The sequence below is a fragment of the Haemaphysalis longicornis genome, unplaced genomic scaffold (assembly GCF_048455015.1).
Source record: "Haemaphysalis longicornis isolate Haplotype H1 unplaced genomic scaffold, Haemaphysalis longicornis Haplotype H1 scaffold_5, whole genome shotgun sequence".
In the NCBI taxonomy this organism is placed as follows: Eukaryota; Metazoa; Arthropoda; class Arachnida; order Ixodida; family Ixodidae; genus Haemaphysalis; species Haemaphysalis longicornis.
Window position 1 is genome coordinate 154,102,875 of NW_027526385.1, and position 19,960 is coordinate 154,122,834.

At 42.8% G+C, this 19,960-nt stretch overlaps 1 protein-coding gene across 1 annotated transcript in view; it reads left to right on the forward strand.

The window, feature by feature from the left end:
* The first annotated feature begins 546 nt into the window (after positions 1-546).
* LOC144139956 (arylsulfatase B-like) overlaps positions 547-19,960 on the forward strand; it is a 36,291-nt gene continuing 16,877 nt past the window's right edge. The window contains exons 1-5 of the mRNA XM_077672176.1: positions 547-579; positions 2,400-2,559; positions 7,320-7,432; positions 8,542-8,658; positions 15,311-15,439. Coding sequence (XP_077528302.1) covers positions 547-579; positions 2,400-2,559; positions 7,320-7,432; positions 8,542-8,658; positions 15,311-15,439 — 552 coding nt within the window. The remainder of the gene's footprint in view (positions 580-2,399; positions 2,560-7,319; positions 7,433-8,541; positions 8,659-15,310; positions 15,440-19,960) is intronic.

The window sequence follows — 19,960 nt, forward strand, 5'->3', positions numbered from 1 at the left end:
CGTGGCTCCCTATTTCTCAACCCACTGGAACGGGCGCGGCATAATGTAAAAATATATGCTACCCGCCAGTGGTACTCATATAGACAGCTTATGCCTGCTCCAAAGGCTTAGAGCATAGCAAAGAGGAAAGCGGTAGTGTGAGGTGAGATTCAGCTCGAATGTTACATCTTCCAACAATGTGTTTTTCTTTGTTGCTCTGGAGGCACAATCAAATTGAGGAACCAAGAGCACTGTGTCTATAAGCATCCCAAAAGTAGGGCTTCAGCCTTGAAAGGAGTCACATCTAACCTGTTATTTTCGTTTTGCAGGATCTGGACGAGCACAGCGGTTTACTCACAGGTTCGATTCTGTTGAGAACGTTGTTTGATTGGAAATATAATGGATATCGCACTACACCCCAGGTGATTGCTCACTTTCACGTACGTCTTGATCGCATCCACGAGTTTTGGATTCATTATGCTATTGACTACATATAATTGATCTCTGAGAAAGTGCAGGTTCTCCAGTGCCATACCACTGCTGAATGAAAGAAAATACTTTAAAAATATGGGCCTTCTGCCTCAGTGGGTCCTCGGAAAGGTGAACATACGTGTTCGTTATTGTCACTATATTAATCCCCTCCGTGAGGTTACACGATTTTACCTCAAAACTAATCAATATGCATCCCCTTGTGTAAATAAATGAAATCAGCGATATATTTAAAACAGTTTAGGTTGGAGCTAGGTTAATACGTGCGCGCGATGCATGTCCCCTTGACAGTGAAAATTTGGTTTTGCTTATGGAGCGTGTCATAGAATGTACCACCCACAGTGAAAACCGTCTTGTTATATATATGTATATATATATAAAACGAGAGGAATCTTGGAAGTAAGCAGTGCATGATGTGGATGACTCGCATATGCACGAATATTTTTTCAGAGTAGCCCGGCAAAGTTTCACAACCGGTAAAAACTTTTCGCACTGAGGCCGAACGAAGGTATTTGACCGATTGCAAGCTTCTGTGCAAGCATGGTATTCGTAATTTGAAGGGAATAATTACATGATAATTGCAATTTGTACCGAACTTTTTTAAAATATTTTTGTTATTCCTATATATCTTACTTTTAGGTATGACACATACTTAAAGCTTCGACATTTGTATTGCGGTAGCACATTCAAGGCACCCGTTGCATTCAAATACATTTTGGTATAATATGTGGAAACTATAACTTAAGATTGCCCATTTCAAGATTCTGGAAGGAAGAAAATAAACTGTACGTTTGTGCCCAGCAGTCCGGCCTCGGCTATATGGAATCGTGTAATAGCAGGGAGATTTCTAATTTAGAGCAATAAAGAGAGTATTTTCTTCATACAGTAGACAATCAGGTTCTTTCCTTCTTGTTGATAACGATCCACATATTTATTCATTGCGTGTTTTTGTTCCTTCCGCATGGCCTCAAGTCACTCGTGGCTACTACTGGTAATGGTGGTGCTGGCTCTGTCAACTTCTAGCCGTGGAAGCTCGCAGAGGCCACACATTATTCTTATTTACGGAGATGACATCGTAATTTGCGCGGCTGGTGCAGGCAGTCTGTTGGTTTGGAAAGCAGCTGTGTCTCAGAATTCAACCTGACCAGAATTCCCCATATCACTTTGTTGCATGCTCGTTAATGAAGTGCTTGCACTGTCCCTGGGAGTTTTAATTCACTAAGATGCTTTGGAAATAATACCTTAGATGCTCATCAGTGAAACTTGTGAGATTGTGCGCAATGGTACTTTCTAGGGACTCATCACCGCACCAGTACAGCTATTTTCCTTTGAGGCACTTTTATTAACATGCCGTTCACTATACCAAGAACACTATATAAATTATTTGTTCTTTGTTCGTGCAATACTTCTGTCTTTAGGTACCTCCACACCCGTGTTTGGTGCGGGTGTGTTGAACACTGTCTGATCCCTCCTCCAATGCGGATGGATGTAATATCATTCGCGGTGCAGGTTGTTTTGATAAATTCGCTCCTTGAACTCAGGCACATTTCATAAAGCTCTTGCGCAAACTCTCCGTCTTTTACTGGCTTTCTTCTTACGCCTATTTGCTCCTAGCATGTACTGCATCACACTGATCTCACCACTGCTCTACCCATGCAAAAAATTCCTTTTCGTCCAGGCCGATGCCCGTCTTTTTTGCTCTCGCTAAATATCTGTCAAGTTGAGCAGGGAAAGCACGCCACAGAAGAGCAGAAAGCGTGTGCCACTAGATTTAAACAATACTAAAAGTTGAGATGTGTTTTAGTTTCTACTATTAACTAGTCGCAGTTATTGTGATGCTACTATCACCTAATTACAGCGCTTTTTACACAAATATTTCCTTTGAATTTCCCGCTGGAAGCAGCGAGGTTCAGTGTCGCGTTATTGTTTAGGGCTGGAATGACGTCAGCTTCCAGGGATCACGACAAATACCGACACCCAATCTGGACGCTATTGCCTGGGACGGAATCGTGCTCAACAGCTACTACGGGCAGTCGGTGTGCTCACCATCCCGAGCTGCACTTCTCACCGGTGGGTATCCGATACGATTGGGTGAGTGCCGGCTATTTTCCATTAACCGTGTTCATTCTTGGAGAGCTTTTATGTTGAAACACATGGGTGTTAGGTTTGGAATACAAGTTATGTACCAAAGCAGCATCTGCGGAAGGGCGCCCGTTTGCACTTTAGGGACTAAGGTTGGATGCGGTATTGGCTCACTAAGAAAAAGCTGGTGTATGTTTTTGTGGGAAACTGAAATCTGCGCATCAGCGTTTTAGCCCACCTTCGGATGAGGAGCTTATTTTATGTTATTTTAAATCAGGGGTGCTAATTGGGGCAGGGTTGTTCTACAATATGGCCATTCAACCAACCTTGATGTACTGGTGAGCCAATTTTCAGTACCGGGTCCCTATATATAGTGGAATAAGTTTGGAATATGGTGCAGGGAAAGGTTTTGGTAGAATAAAATCCTGTGCCGTCGTCATATGTCAAAGCTGATGACTGGCGAAATTTTTCAGCACACGTTATAGAGGTCAGAACTTTGGTGAAGGGTAGGAGCAAGGTTTACTTCTCTTGGGCATTGACGGCAGCCACCCCTAAAAAATCAGCCCTTTTCTACTAAGCATTCACGATAAAGTTGGTTTCGTAGCAAGGCATTTTTGCACAAGCAGAGGAAAAATACAAGGAGCTCTAGTACATGCCGATCCAACACTTAGACCGCATTATCGCGAAGTTCAGTGGCCGAATTGAATAAATGCTCTTTTGGCGCGTTCAGGGCGTGTGCCACCCTGGAGCTCAAGTCCCGAGCTCCTTTCGTGAGAAAAATAAACATCCGGTGCTTTTTAGAACTGCGCTGTCCCATCAAAATTACAGGTCATTTGAAGCATGAGGAGACATTCACTGGGGCGTTCGTTTTCCAACGCTTTGCCCTTCACAACGGCTCGTGCTCTGCTGACCCATGTCGCTTAGGGAAGTTTCGTTCACAGACGCGAAAAACACATGAAACGGTAGCGAGGTAAGCTTCGCTTAAAAATGTGTGCAGGACGGATGGTGTCTGAGCGTGTATCATAAACTAGACAGCCGACAAAACCATGAGAATAGAGGGAACCTGACTCTACACAAGGCTACAGAAAATCTCAATGCGGTGCAATTGTCCCGGCGCGCCAGTTAATCATTTCTTTCTGAATGTCAACACTGTGGATAATTTGACAAAATAATACTTACACGAAAGCAGAAGAAATATGTGAGAAAACACTTGTGATATTGGAAAATTTTAATTTCCTGCCCTTATTCACCCCTAAATTGTGCATTGGTGTGCTGCTCGCAGTGAAATATCAAATACAAATTATCGGAGTTTTACAAATTTCAATGGGAGCACGTACATCGACGCTTCACCACGCCGTTCCACAAAACATCATCTCTGAATTTCACCAGGAACTAAAACAGGCCGGGACACGTGTTCCTGTACAACTACAGTATTCATCCTGTTCTTTCAGACATCTTTCATTTTCTTAAAAAGCATAAAGTTGTCAGTAAAATTTCCTCACGACAACTGTTCGGATACGCGGACTTGCACGGTAGTTGAGTACCAAGTTAGCCCAGCCTGGAGGGGGGAAAGGCGGCTGAAACAGATGGAATAGTGGTGCTACTCTGATAGAAAGCGCTCTTTGGAAGCTTGCTGCAAGTTTCGCTTTCCTCTCTTGCACAGTGCAATCTGGCAGCCACAGCACCGTAATTCTGAGTCATCGAGTCGAACGGATTTGTTTGCATTCGTTAGTGAGAACGAGATACGCTGGTGATTTAAATGCACGTCTGCTGTCCAGCCAGCTGTTGAATCTACACGTCCTCCTAGAATGGGCGCACGAGGACGCGGGATCGATTCCCGACTGCGGCGGCCGGTTTTCTGATGGAGGCGAAAAGCATAAACGCACCGGTGTACGATCTTTCAGCGCACGTTAAAGATCCCCAGGTGGTCGGAATCAATCCGGAGCCCTCCACTACGGCGTGCCTCATCGCCTGCGTTGCGTCGGCGCGTTACACCCTAGAATCAATCAATCAACCAATCAATCAATCAATCAATCAATCAATCAATCAATCAATCAATCAATCAATCAATCAATCAATCAATCAATCAGTAAATCAATAAATCAATAAATCAATAAATCAATAAATCAATAAATCAACCAACCAATGAATCAATCAATTATTCAATCAATCAATCAATCAATCAATCAATCAATCAATCAATCAATCAATCAATCAATCTTTCAGAAGAAGCGCACCACCGCTAGCTCCAGATTGCACTTTTCGCACCACAACGCGAACTGTCTCTTTTTTGCGGTATTGAAGTAAACAGATATTTTTTGCAGCGAGAAGCCGCTGGCTCCGCGTTTTTAATGAAGGCAGGCAGATGCCGTGCAGAAAAGACGCTCAGTGGTCAATGTGCTGAAGTGTCGGTGTACAAATTTAAATTTACTTTTCTCTGCTAAAATAAAACTGTTTCTATTACACTTTCTGAAATAAACTGCGATAATTTGTACTAGTGAATGTCTTTTACTTGAAATGTCTGGTACGAACAATAATGCGAAATTTAGGGGTCAATAAATGCCGAAAAGGCGATTTTTTATATCTCAGTGATATTCTCTCGTCCATTTTTCCTTTTTCCAGTGTCAATTTATTTTTATAAATTTTGCGCAATGGTGAAAGTTAGAAAAAAATGCTTCATTGGCTGAAATAATATGCTTTTATTTGTAAAAAATGAAAAGCGCAACATCGTGTGTTTTCTCAATGGCTTAATGAAAGAAAAAAAGCGACAATGTTTTTTGAAATGCGGCATAGGGCAGTCAAGGGACTCACCATGATACCCATGAAAATTGGTGGTGATTGAAAAAGTAGTGATTTTTGTGAAGTTTCGACTGGCCTAAAACTGCGCTTCAAACCTTGGAGATAAACGGGCGCCTACAAAAAGCAAAAAAAATTGTTGACAAAGAAATACGTTGTAAGCCATGCAAGCATAAGCCAGGATTTCTACTAAAGATATCCTTGATAGTCGACTTTACGTGGATGTTTGCCAGTGAATGACCATACCTCATCCAGCAGACTGCGGTGCTCTTATGTGAGCAAGATTATGAAGAGCCCCAGCGTCGCGCAGCGGCGCGTCCTTGCCGTTCTGAGTGCCCAGTTAGACCGCGTGTGTGCGCACACCGCAAGTGCAGGAATTCCCTCACCTAAGCTTAATCCATATTAGTGCCAGCAGCCTCTGACAACAGAACAGACTGCGGCGCATCACCGCACTTTTCTCTGGCGCACCTCGTATAACTGTGTCAAGAAGTGGAACGGCTTTGTTTGAAGTGGCGTGGCCGGGTACCCTCGGTGGACGTGCACCTAGTATGACAACTCTTTTTATAGAGGGTTGTATGGCTGTTTATTCGCCAAATTTTCACGCTTACCTTGTCAATCTTTGTGAAGCAATTGAACAAAAATAATATCCTGCAACGCCAAAAACCTGTGGTAGACAGGTACCCAGCTTCTTCGCTACAAAAAATAGGGAAACTTTTATCATTTTGTAAACGTGCGCTCAGAAGAAAACTAAAAATGCGATTTTTTTAGATTCATGCCCGCCGACTTCAACCATTTCTCCTGAAAAAAAGCTTCGAAAGTTCTGCCAACAACTTTTAACAGCCGAGTTGTTCCAAGGCTGGCGCTGATGAGTCTGTGCTGGTGTCGTGTAACGCTCCCTCGTTGGAGCAGCAATCTCCTTCGCGCAGGAACCGGTCTCTAGTATAGAAAAAAGATTCACTGAAAGCAAAAAAGGGTTGTAGGGTCTTCATATTTTGATATAAGGCGGTCTATACTGCTTCGCAAAAGTATGTCTTCTCAACAATGCCCTTTTTTGACTTGTGAAGCCGACTTTAAGAGTAATTCGTGTAACCTTGGTCTTAGTCAACAGGCGTTTCAACATTGTGTGTCGCGCAGTGAAGAATCATGATATAACGTACGAGTATAATTACAGTAAACGATTGTACTGTTTTATTATCGAAAGTATAACAAATTATATGACGATTGACCTCAAAGACGACTCTACAGTGGCGCCGAACTTCATTTACTTGTCATTATCATTTATTGCACAGTGAAGTTGTAAGCGTTTCAAAATTACGGTCGGCTGTCAATACAGAGCCATCTAAAGAGGGCGTATGGTTGAAGAAAACGACTAACTGTTTTTGTACAGGACCCATCCGAAAAAGGTGATAGATGATATTGCAGCGTCCTGTCAAACATAGACGCCAGCAAGTAAACTTCACAAAGACGCAGAATGCAGAGTATTTATTAGGCGAAGTGCCCAAACTAACGAGGTGAAACCGACAGAACACAGGGCGGTGGCTAGCAATATGACGAACAAACCAAAACATGAGCCGCTAACCCATGCGCTCCTTCATCGTCGTCTGCTGTGCCGCATCACATGTCACGTACCCTCGTAAGGGATTAGCATGTGCGTCCTGCTTTATCATGACGTTGTCCCACAGTAGTTGCGCACGGGGCAATATAACAATTAGCGGCTGAAACCCCTCTAACGTTATTTAACAGAGTTTCGCTGGTCACACTAGTTCACAGAGTGGAAGGGCAGCGGATTTTACCATCCGTTGTACGGGAAATGTATGATGCAGAAGAATTTTTGCCGTTTAAAAGATTTTACGGTTATCTTGCGACTAATGCCACAAATAATGTAAATGTGTTTGCAAACTGTACATCACTGATACAAACAAAGCTTTTCTCGCACTCAGATCTCCTATAAAAGACAAGTGATCAACTTTCAGGCCTTTCAGAATTTGTGTTCCTGGCTGCGGAAAAAGGCGGGCTTCCTTTAAACGTATCGCTGATGTCGGACCACCTAAAAAAACTGGGATATGTAAACCACATCGTGGGAAAGGTAAGAAACGTTTGCTTGATTATTTGCTGACAATGTCCACAAGTTGTAAAGCTTTTGACCCTTTAGTAGGCATGTACATTCAACTCTACAGTGTTTGTGGTCAATGAGAGCTGTCGTCGTCCAGCTTACATGAAATTTCCCTTAAACATCCGATTATCTGTAAAAATTTTATTAGATAATGCACATTGTGGCCCCTTCAGAAAAAAAAACGCTTCGCTAAAAACTAAACACAGTGATGTTGCGGTCAATCAAGACTAACCATGACCGTCATTTCCGGCGACACGGTAGCGAAAAAAATTTAGACATGGATGCAACGGTTAGAAGCAAATTGAAAACATGCACAGGAATCCGCATTTTGACCTCATTACCCTTTAGTAGTTTTGTATTCGGTTGCAAGCAATATGTGAAAAGCCACCCTACTAAAACGTTCCGTATATACAGAATTATGGGAATACGGAGTCCATACGAATTATGCCGCTCCCCAAGCACTGGAAAGTAGATGTTAGTATTAAAAAAGGGGGATCACATTAGTTCGCGCAATAAAAACGTTTGGCGCAACTGTCGTGTTTTTATCTTCAATATTAAGCAAAATGCCGCTCCGTATGTGTCCCGTATACTCCGTATATAAGGAATTCATACGGACAATGATTTGGCGGTTCTAGTAAACTTACAGACATAAAATGGATGTCAAATTTTTGGATAAATATGCACTATTTCGTTCACCTGTGTTTCTCAAAAATATTCCGTGTTTTCTGGCGGCTTTGTGCCATTCTACGAAAGTACTCCGTATTGCCATATTTTCGTACATACGGAACCTTTCAGGAGGGCAGGAACTGAAAAAAAATTTTTTGAATAATTACCAGAAATCAATGAAGTGTATACAGTTCAGGAATCCAAAACTAACTTTACTGTGATGTGGCGAGAAATTTCGCCGCGAGAATTGGAACAGAAAGGCGCAGTTTAAAGCCACACAATTGTTTTGTCCACATAGGCTGCATTGCCAACAAAAGTGGTTAAATAGAAACGAGGCGAAAAAGTTGATATTACGTTCGGATGTAGCTGCATATCGCACTCGAACTAAGCATCCGCTGTCGCGTTTACTCTCCAAGTGGCACCTGGGCTATTCGAATTGGAAATACACCCCGACGATGCGTGGCTTCGACACCCACCTTGGTTTCTTCAACGCCATGGTCGACTATTACACGCACATCCACATCTCGCCAATGGTAAGTTTGCATGGCAAGAAGTAAAAGGTGAGGTTAAAATTTAATATAGATCACGTCAGCTATTGCATTTCTGGATCGGTGCTGACACCTAAGCGCTTCGTCCTTCTTCACCGGTCAGTAGGTAGATGGTCTAACATGTGATGACCCTGCGAGAGATACGCACTGAAATCAGGCCGAGTGATGCTTAAGCGTTTGGTACAGGCTTCCCAGATATAGCTGGCGCATGTGCATAATAATGCGTGATATTGAGCGTGGTTTTCCGGAGGGTGCCAGGTACACGATTTCGCAGCAGATAATTAACGCAATTTCAGCAATCTCGCGCAACTAGTGCCCACGTGGTAATCCTAGCAGAATATATTTATTACCAGCACTAATTTCATGTTACGAAATTTTACTTGTCTTTGCAACACAATGGATGATTTGGCCGAGCTGGCCAGTAGGGGTGGGTGCTCGTACAGTTCGAGCTCTGAAAAGATTTATAGCTTCCAACAATCCATTTCTAATGTTTCTATAAAGATGTATTTCGTACATTGGATATCTGTTATTCGTAAAATAAGGTGTTCCCGTTATCACTCCTGGGAGCAGAGACATTGAAAACGTCGTAGGTGGCTTACCCACCTCCACAAACTTCAAACAGTCTTTTATAATGTGCTGTCGTTTCACTACGTTCAGGGCTTTACATCAACCCTTGTTGATAAAATTCGCGTACTCCGTAAACAAAGCAACAAAACTTAGTAGACCTAAGATGGCAGTACAGGACATCCATTCTAGGTTAAGTGCGGCTTCTTCTAAACAGTCTGTTCAGATTTTAGAACGCGATGACCTGCCTTTGCCTACCTAAACGCCAAAATTGTCAGCTGTTTGTATATCACTTAATTTAGCCGCCAGATCAAAATAAAAAATTTACACCATCTTCCCGTGGGGAACCCTGATGAGGATGCGAAGCATCGTGGCGGTTCCGTATGGTTCCATTGTGTTGCCGTTATGTTGAGTGATGTGGTTTTAACTAGCGCCAGAGGGAATTCGGCGTCCGGATCCACACCGGTGGCAAAGGCACGCAAGTACTCTTGTGTTACTGTGAGTAGGCGGCGGTTCTCGAGGCACCGAAACTCGTCCATCATGTTCTTGTGGATGTTGTCTCTGTGGTAGAATGGGCAGTCTCCGTCAGCGTTGGTGAGGTAAAGGTTGTTGACATTAGTGCACCGGCTGAGAGCAATGTACACGCCCTCCTTTTCGGAGCTTTGTCTTCTCCTTCTTCTTCTTCGGCGGTTCCCCTACGGGAAGATAACGACGGTCGTTGAACGCAAAACTATCTCGTGATGAATTCTTTGATTGGCCAATCCCTAGGGGCATCCTGCCACAATCAGCATCAGAGGCGCTGCGGACGGGGCTGGTTCAGCTGCAAGGCGCGTGGCGCTTCCCGCCACAGCTTTCCCACGGGAAATTCAACATCCTCCTCTAAAGTTTTCAGTTCGTCGTTTCTGTTGACGTTCAGCTTCGCGTGCCTTCGTTGTGTCAGTAGCTTCTTGACGTAGTTTGAATGAGTCAAGGACATAAGGCGCGTTCGTAGCACTTGCTCCTGTCCCGGATTTGTAGAGTAGTGGGAAGCGCACCGCGTGCCTCCCGTTCTGGCCAAAGAGTCATGGGATCGAAACCGGGCGCCGCTAACTGTTTTTTTTTATAGTGTAGTATCGCGCAGCTGTGGGTGTAAGGATGAGATTTGCGCATGCGCATTGAGTGCGCACACCGACGACGCCGACGCGGGACAGGCCACCGCTACAAGATGCTCCGCATCTAAAATACGGATTGAAGGCGGGCCCGTTGGTACATAACTGAGTTATAAAAAAGCGCGGAAAACGAGACTACAAAAAGCGCACACAGACAAGGCGCTGTCGGTGTGCCCTTTCTGTAGTCTCGTTTTCCGCGCTGTTTCACAACCCACCTAACTTCGAAAAATACTTGTTCGTGAAGGATATGCGAGCAGGACTATTCAGAACTAATAAATCTGCAGGCATAAGCCATAGACGCCTACAATTTTTAGCATTAAGAAAACCTAAAGAATGTTTGAGGCAAAATGTATGTACATAATCGAGGGTACTCGCCTTACACTACTAAGGGCACACGTCAGGTTGGTTCTCAGAACAGGAAATAAAATAGAAACAACGGCACAAAATGGGGGAAAAGGAGATATAAATGTTAACACAAAAAATTGGACGCGTATCTGCTCACTTCAATTCAAATCAATTCAATTTTTATTTTTCCAGAAAAAACAACAACAACATTCTGGAAGGGTTATCGGGCTAAAAGCTGAGTATGAACAGCTTGACTGGGCCCGAGAACCCTAACCAAGGCATCACGATTCCACACTAAAAAACAAAACATGCTCGCAATACATTGGAAGTACAACAAAAGCGGTATACAAATATAATACAAGCATGTAATTTTAAAAACAGCACCAAAGAATACGTTTTACAGTGGTACATTGAGAGAAAAAAACAATATGATAGGTCATGTGTCAATTTTGAAAATCACCATCCACAATACAATGAAACACAAAAACAGTTAAGAGGAGAATACAAAATACATCCACTTAAAGAAAAATACAGTAGCAACAAATATTTATTGTTTACAAACAAAAAACGTTCTTAGTTCCTGTTTTGAGAACTTAGAAGTGCATTGATATTTATTGAGTAGAGATGGGAGGTTATGTTGCAATGACTGCAGTTTGTAATTATTGCGAAATTTCGGAAGAACCCAGGGCTCAGTGCTTCGTGTGTTTAATGCGTTTACTTTAGATGTTAATACAGAAATACTCATCAAAAAATATCTAAAGGCACAATGCGAGAAATAAAAGGAGTGAAGAATGCGAAAATCATATATATATTCAACTCTGATAATGTTATGTTGTAAAAAAGTAGCATGCGTTGGAGAGAGATAATTAAGATTTGCAATATAACGGAGAAATTTTTTTGTAACTTAAGTACCTTTTCTAAGTTACCTTTACTAGTTGTTAACCAAACTAAACTACAGTAATTGACCACAGAATGAAAAAGCGCGTAGTAGACTTGGAGTTTCGCTTTCAGAGGGAGTAACTGTCGACAGCGTGACAACACTCCGGCTACAAGAGAGAGCTTACTACATGTATTTTTTACATGCGTGTCCCAATTAAGGTGAGAAGAGATTGTGACACCAAGGATTTTATGTTCGTTCACTATTTCAATGTCCTGTTCAGCATATTTATTACTTTCGTGAAGCCCGACAACTTTATTTTTTGCTCTAAATATAATTACTTTTGTTTTTAATGGATTTATTCTAAGAAAGTGGGACCTTGACCAAGTTTGTAGCTTGCTGATAATTTCGTTGCATTTTCTTGTTACACTAATTGAATCGGAACCAGGAATAAGTATTGTGCTGTCGTCGGCATATATCACAAATTTTGCAACTGAATCAATATGCACAAGGTCATTTATATATACATTAAAAAGCAAAGGACCCAACACGCTTCCTTGGGGCACGCCATTCAATATGGGCAGAAGGCTGGACTTGTGGTTTTTAATATATACTGATTGACTCTGTTCTGTAAATATGATTGGAGAAGAGATTGAGGCTTACCACGAATGCCACACCAGTGCAATTTACGTGCTAGAACATAATGGTTAAGACAATCAAAAGCCCTACTAAAATCAATAAAAAGACCTAGAGTAAACATATTCTTTTCAATATTTTGTAATATGTATTCTTTAATTGTTAGTAAGGCTGTTTCTGTTGACCTGCCCTTTCGAAAACCGAATTGAGCGTCAGATAGAATATTTTTGGAATCAAAGAATTGTGATATCCGAAAAAAAAATTACTTTTTCTAATCCCTTTGAGAAGACAGGCAATACTGATATCGGTCTATAATTGTTAACATTATTTTTATCTCCACCTTTAAATATTAGAGTTACTCTACTTTTCTTCATCTCGTTAGGAAATATGCCAGATTCAAAAACCAAATTGAATATGTGAGTAAGTGCAGGTACAATTACTGGCAAAACATACTTAACTGGTTTTATTTGCATGTTATTAATATCTAGAGATTTGCTGTTCTTTAAATTCATAAATGTGCTGAATATTTCCTGTTCATCAACGGGATTTAAAAATATGGTATCGACACAAGCGTTAGCAGAAGTTAGCCCACTCGATGATCCGCTGACAGAGATGTTAGCGTTCACTAAATGATTGTTGAAATGATCGGCAAGTGCCCTACCGGAGAGTTCACAGCCATTGTGAATTATCTTTTCAGGCGCCACATTTTTCTTTCCACGGCCTAGTACATCATTTATAACCTTCCAAACCGCTCCGGGTTGCTTGCCACCAACATCGTCGAAAATTCGCTGATAATATGCTATCTTGGCCCGCTTGAGCTCGGCATTCAATTTGTTTCTCGTTTTTTTAAACACTTTCAGCACTTCTAGTGATCGCGTGCGCAGAAATGTATGATAAAGCTTGTTTTTGTTTTTTTTATCATCTTGGCATGCAGAGCCGTGATCCACGGTTTTCTTATTTTTTTTGACAGCTTAATGGTTGTGAGAGGAAAGTGTGTAGCATATATTTGTTCAAAGGCTTTGATGAATTCACCGTAAGCGATATTTGCATCTGATATATTAAACAATGGAGACCAATCATGTGCACTAATGTCATTTTTAAATGATTCCAAGGCTTCGTCAGATACATACTGCATAGTAAATGGTTCATCGCGATCATTGGAATTATGGGATTCTAGATTATATGACATGAACACAGGACAGTGGTCACTTACATCAGAAACTATTGTACCAGCTTGGGAGACAAAGGTGTCGATATTGGTTATTAATAGGTCAAGACAAGAGGAAGTATAAGTGGTAACACGTGTTGGTGTGGTAATCAAATTTGTGAAGCCGTTAGAGTGAATAGTGCTCATAAAGTAGTTGGTTAGATCGCAATCTTCTAAAATGTTTATATTGAAATCACCTCCACAAATTAGGCGGAAATTGTTTTTGTTGACATATTGCAAAAACCTCTCAAAGAATTGAATAAATTGGGACGCGTTTCCATTCGGGGGCTTATATACGACAGATAGAACGTCTAAATTGTATTTCAAAGTCAAAATTTCAAAATCAGTGGTTATAACAGAGAATTCTGGAACTATATCATAAGTGTAGCATCCTTTCACATATACAGCGACGCCGCCTCCACGTTTGTTGGGTCGGTTTATAAAATAATTTCTATAATCACTAAGACGCAGCATATTACTGTAATTATTATACCATGTTTCAAATGTCGACGAAAGACGATATTCGTCTGGCGCCCCAGCTTAGTACATGGCTTCCTTCTTTTTCCGCTCTCATCTCACGCTGTTCCTCTCCTGTTTCGCTCTTGCCGAGATAAACACGCTAGTGGTTTGCTGAAGCCAATTGAAATTTACCTGGTTCGACTGTTCCACGCCGAATGCTTCGATGCCAGCGCTGCCGCCCGGCGGAGACGCGCGTAGGTCGGCGCACCCTACTCGACGTGCATTGCCAGTGGATCGTGAATATCTGGGGCAATCTTTCTTTACTCTTGCCATTTAATTTTGTAAAATTCCGCTAGGGAATCCGCGGGTGACCGCTTTTGTATTTTTCTGGACGTATCCTTTATTAAATTAACCAACCGTGTATTTTTAGTAAAGAAAACTGAAGGTACATCACTAATCTATTGATGTATTGCCCCAGATAAGAGTAATATATTTTTAACTCAACAATGTTGACAAGCATAAACGCAGGACTTAGCAGTTTAGATCTGGCTGTTTGTATGTAAACAGCATGTGCAGCTTCTGTTTCACTTTGGCCGGGTGGCTGAGTCGCGGTACAGACAGGCAGACAGACCAAAATTTTCGCGTTCACGTAGCGTCAGAAAGAGTATCGTCTTTCAAATAAAATAACGGGAGCTTGTGGTGTGACATGGAGAACGGGAAACAAAAATTGAACCCAGTTTAAGCCAGTGTGAAATCTGCTGCAACAGCGGAGTTCTTGTCCTCTTTTGTCAGTTCGAATGTAAACAGGCACTGACCGGAGAACGGCAGCGCCGTCACCGTGAAAATGATACGATTCGCCCAAAGCAATCGGCAGCTAAAGTTAAGCGGCGCAAAGCTCCCTCCTCTCTCCCTTCCCTAGCAGGAGAAAGAAAACCCGCCCAGCTTTAAAATATTCAAAATAAAAGGTGTCACGTGCCTGGCTCCTTTTTGTAAAAGACGAAAGCTACGTACTAAAGTTTATACCATAATGGTTTTCATAAATACTCTACTGTTGCCAGGAAGCTAAATGTTTTATCTTTAATGTTTACCTTTCACCTACTCATCCATGCATACCTATTTTTTGTGCTCTACCACTACTTCGTTCATCTGGACGGCACAGTAGAGCATATTTAAGTACTTTACTTGCGTGGCTATATCCAAAACCACTCGGATTAAACACAAAGCGTATTGAGGCTAAAACTGGCTGCAATACGGACAAGTTTTAGCCGCAGGATTGGAGGAATCGGAATAATCACTCAGAGAGCAATAACAGGTTTCACTGGGACGCCGAAAGTTAAGCCCCTACAAGATAGAAAAGGGTGATGCGTTTACCATTTGCTGTACTTGTGCTTCCCTCGACAGATCCCTGACAAGTGGGGTTACGACATGTGGCGCAACCGTGAGGCTCTGTGGAACGCTTCAGGAATATACACAACGCATCTTTTTACGCAGAGAGCCGTGGACCTTATTAACGAACATGAGTCCTCAAAGGTATGTTGTTTCGCAATTGTCTTTATAATGTAGCGCAGGTTTCATTGTTACAGCCGTTGTTGGGAGGTGTTCTTTAGAAGAGGGTTTTCTTCCCTTTCTGGCCAGGTAACATGAGCCTGCCGGCATGCCTACATTGCCGACGATGTTTGCTCGTCGCTGGCAGCCCTGCGCGTGCATTGCAGAGCCCCGAAGTAAAAAAAAATGGCTTAGAATATAGTTAAGTAGCGTGGTATATACGGTATAACAAAGAAGAGACCACATAGGACTAGCGCTTGACATCTGGATATATCCAGTGATGTCCAGCGCTAGTCCTGTGTGGTCACTTTTTTGTTATCCCATCTATACCACGCTACCTAACCATGTCGCACAGTTCGAACTAACTAGCCCCCATTTATGGGTCTGCCTAGAACACGTAGTCGTGATGCGCTTTTGCACTGTCGCCACTTTTGATCTAACGAACTAAAAGTTCCGTTACATTCAACTGCATCATCCGGCATGCAGTACGCTTGGGAGCCTATTCACATACAGTAGTACTCCCTCGTTAGCTCGAAATCGTAGAATCAACTCAAATTTCGAGACAAGTGGAGTTTAGAGTTAAGCGAGATGCCGAAACTTTGTGGCCAGGTCACTGATGTAAGAGCTACTGCTGGTAACAAAAGTGCCACAGCACAATGGAGCTTTCATAGTAAAGGCAAAAAAGTTCGCAGGAAAAACAAATTTTATTATTGCAGAAGAAATAACTGCGTGATTCTCGTCTTTTTCCCGGCCGCACCTGGTCCCAGAAAAGCGTTCTCGTGTTGCTCAATGCATCGGATCAATTGGAGGTCGCCACCGCTGCATTATATGTGTTGCGAAGCAGGCGCAGCTTGTTTCTTGTTTCTGCTGTTTTAGACGCTTCTGGAGGCTCTTATCGTCACACATGATCAGCTGCATCGTCCACAGCAATCTCAACGATGTAGGGATCGGGCAGCATTCCGGTAACGGGGACATCGGCCACGTACAGCGTTCGAACGGAGACAATATCAGCTGCCTGCATTGGGTTTTGTTTTTTGTCCTCTCAGGCAACACTTGGAGAAGAGATGCTTCGAGATAAAGGGGGTCAAATACATAGCACCCATGGGAGGTAAAGGCCCCGCGAGAAAACGTTTTGGTTTAACCAATATTTGTGATGTGAGCGCATTCACATTTGAACGACGTTTACGACAAAAGCAAGAGAATGTGCCAAAAGAAAAAAGGGGGCATGAGACAGTGGTGCGTCGAGATAGCAACACAGCTGTTTGTCCTTAAAAGGTATTACCGACGCAATATCAGTGAATGGCACGCCAGGTACCGTTCACTGACGTGAAACTGCCATGCCATCACTGCCGTGCCATCACTGACGTGCCACCACATCCACGTGATGACACGTCTAGGTATCTGGGTGCAAATTACCCCTCTTTCTCATTATTCCTCCCGCGCTCTAACACATTGAAAATACAGTATCAGCACACGTCCCCTTTTCTTTCTCTTTGCAGCGAAGCAAAATTGTAATAAATAGTCACTGTAGCAATAGTCGCGGGGCAAAACTTTTTATATAAGCAATATTAGATAGGTGTTAGGCTTCTGTTAACGGCTGTAACTATCTTGTCGCCCATGTGCACCGAAGTGTACAAACGAATCGTAGCGACTTGTTACAACATTGTTTTATTCCGTCTCTTGGGAGAGTATACACCTGCGGGGATAATGTGAAATATGTTGCCGAGAATGACTTGGACTTTCAGTCACTATCGTGCGGGCATTCTAACTGTAACATTGAAAATAGTAACAGTAAACTAGGTTCCATCAACTACCCCGCCAACAAGCGCTACTAAACCTTGAGGGGCTCTCTAACGTGACAGATCTGAGTTCTGTTGTGTTGAAGTTTGGTAAGTAATTGAGCGGCTTTGATGTAAACCAACAAAAAGAATTCTAATGTTTTCTGGTAGGCTGGCTTTTTGAAAACGCCTGGCAATTTTTCTAGCACTTTGAGAGCCTAGTGATTTTGAATATGTAAAAATATAATAACTTTTTATGCTATTGACAGCTTCCTGTATAATATACTTCACTTGGCTGAATCATGCCATAAGTAAAGTACTGCGCGGAAATTCAATTAGTCAGTAAGTAACAACTTATCTTTAACAAAGGGGGAGTATGTTCTGTTGTTTAAAAGCTTCAAGTATTCTTCTTAATTTTTCTTTAAGCCTAAGTCACATGGGGCGATGTTTTTCTGGGTGAAGCTTGTAATGCAATTTGTTTTTACCGTGTTTGACGCGACTATGGCGGCGGAAGAGCCGTTTGTTCCTTTTGGCATCCTTTTTTCTCGGCCGGTAAAGAACGAAGGCTGTACAAACATACCATGCACTAATGCGAAAGCGCTCCATTCCTGGCTTTGCCTAATCGATGGCGGTTCGACTCTGCTATGTGTGCGTGCCTTTCAGCGGAAGTCAAAGCATGAATCCAACCATCCCGTTTAGGTAGCTGGACTGCATGGTGTGAAATCTCAAGCGAAGGCAAACTTTGACGAAACAATATGTTAATAGTCTGCTTTCGCTCGTTTAACTAGGTTTCAAACTGTTAAACTTGTGCCATTTTTATTCGGTGAGGCACAGTGTGTCGTCATAGAGAGGTAATATCCTTTCATGGGTTCTGAGCTATAAGTGGAGTTACAGCGCAAGTTGCATATGAGGTATAACACCTGGTAACATGTGACCAATCAAGAGGATGGCTTGTAGGTATATTTTGGTAGTCGAAATGTGTTCATCAACAGAGAAACGCTGCTCGATTACTAAGCTTATGTTGTTCGTCGGAGTAACTTCAATGAGAAAGCGATTCTCATGTGCCGCTCCATCGGGGAAGATCATTTCATCCGTTGATTTCGTATTAAACGTGGCATATTTGAGAGCATGTCATTTACAGGTGCGGGTTGTATTGAGTGTTATACCGTTGATAGAAGGTTGAGGAGCGAGCAGCAGACTGTTCGTAGATAAGAGGTCGAAGTGATGAGTAATAGAGAAACAAGAAGTATGATATCAAGCATGGAACAGGGCCTCCAGGTTGTCCTATTCTCTTCGCCCTATGTGAGCGAGGGAGTGAATCATTGCCCAAACTACTCACGTTTGATGCCAATATCACTGAAAGAAACGAGCTTACATTTAGAACGAATGGTAAGGCCTCATTTGTCGTCTGCTCCGCCATTTTCGGTGGTCAGTGGGACAGATATTGTGGGAAACATGAGGTCATTAATATAACGGGAAAAGAAAAATATACGTTAAAATCATGGAACACATAAAAAGAAACCCTTCCAGTGCAATGTATATCTCTCGAGGTTGGTCAATGAACAGTGCTTGATTCTAAAAGCGCGAAAATGAAAAGTTGACACCTTGAAACGCGTTTAAATGCATGATCGACTGTTCGCTAGAAGCGTAAAAACTAACAAGACGCTGGCCGACATTCGCTCTAAGGTCGTTTCGCTCGAAGCAGTTTTCGAAACGTCTTACAAGGAACTGTCAGTGAATGAAGTCCTCCCACTTAGTAAGGTTTTCTAATGACGCCTGCATCTCGACGGCTCTCTTTGCAATTGGGGCCAAAAACTCTGCGAATCGGTGGTAGACTGTGGAAGGCACTGGAAGAAGCCGAGTGGCGAACCAAGGCTACAGGACTCGTCATTTTTACGTCAAGTGTTATGCATGGGCAGCTGGAGGAACTTTAAGTGAATCCCCAGCGGACGCCCTGGATGTTTCACTGCTTCTACGGGAAACGTTGAACACTTCCGAGAGCACTGTTATAAGCAATACAGTAGTGCAGCATCGCGCCTCGAACTGTCGACACGGCATAAGCGGCACTGAAGATTGCAGCTATGAACACGTTTTTAGTTCTTCGGAGGAGTCCAGTAAGCGCCCAACGTCAAGTCATCTTTCAAAGAAGGGAAGGACGACGTCATGCCTAAGGTACACGCGTCACCGCCCAACGATGCAGCCACAGATTCGGTCGGCAACTGAAACATTTCCCTCAAAGAGAAGGCGTTAAAGCGCTAAAGCGAAGGCGAATACACCTAAAACGTAGCGAAAGAGGCCAAGCTTGTCACCAAGGCCACCCTCAGTGCGGCAGTGTTATCGGAAAGGCCTAGCGCCTCAACCGGTAGGGTTATGCCACGAAAACCTTGTCATATGCCCCCAGACACGCTTTTTTTCATACTACTCCAAGATCACCATGTCTTCGTACACTTCAACCACCAGAATTAGGAAACATGGATGCTAGATTCAAAGAATCCTCCTGAACAATTCTGTTGCCCAAGTTTCAACTGAAAAATTGTTTCGGAGTCTCCTTTCTAGCGCCATTCATGCCGCTGCTGTGGCTGTTCGGTCCATAGGCACTTGACACAGACGAAAGTTATGCTTCTCAGTAGCATCACTGGCTATCAACCGGAAGGCAATGTGCGCACAAGAAGTAAGGGGTTGGTTCGGAACAGCGTCGATATCGGGCCATGGGGGAGCCGCTAGGAAA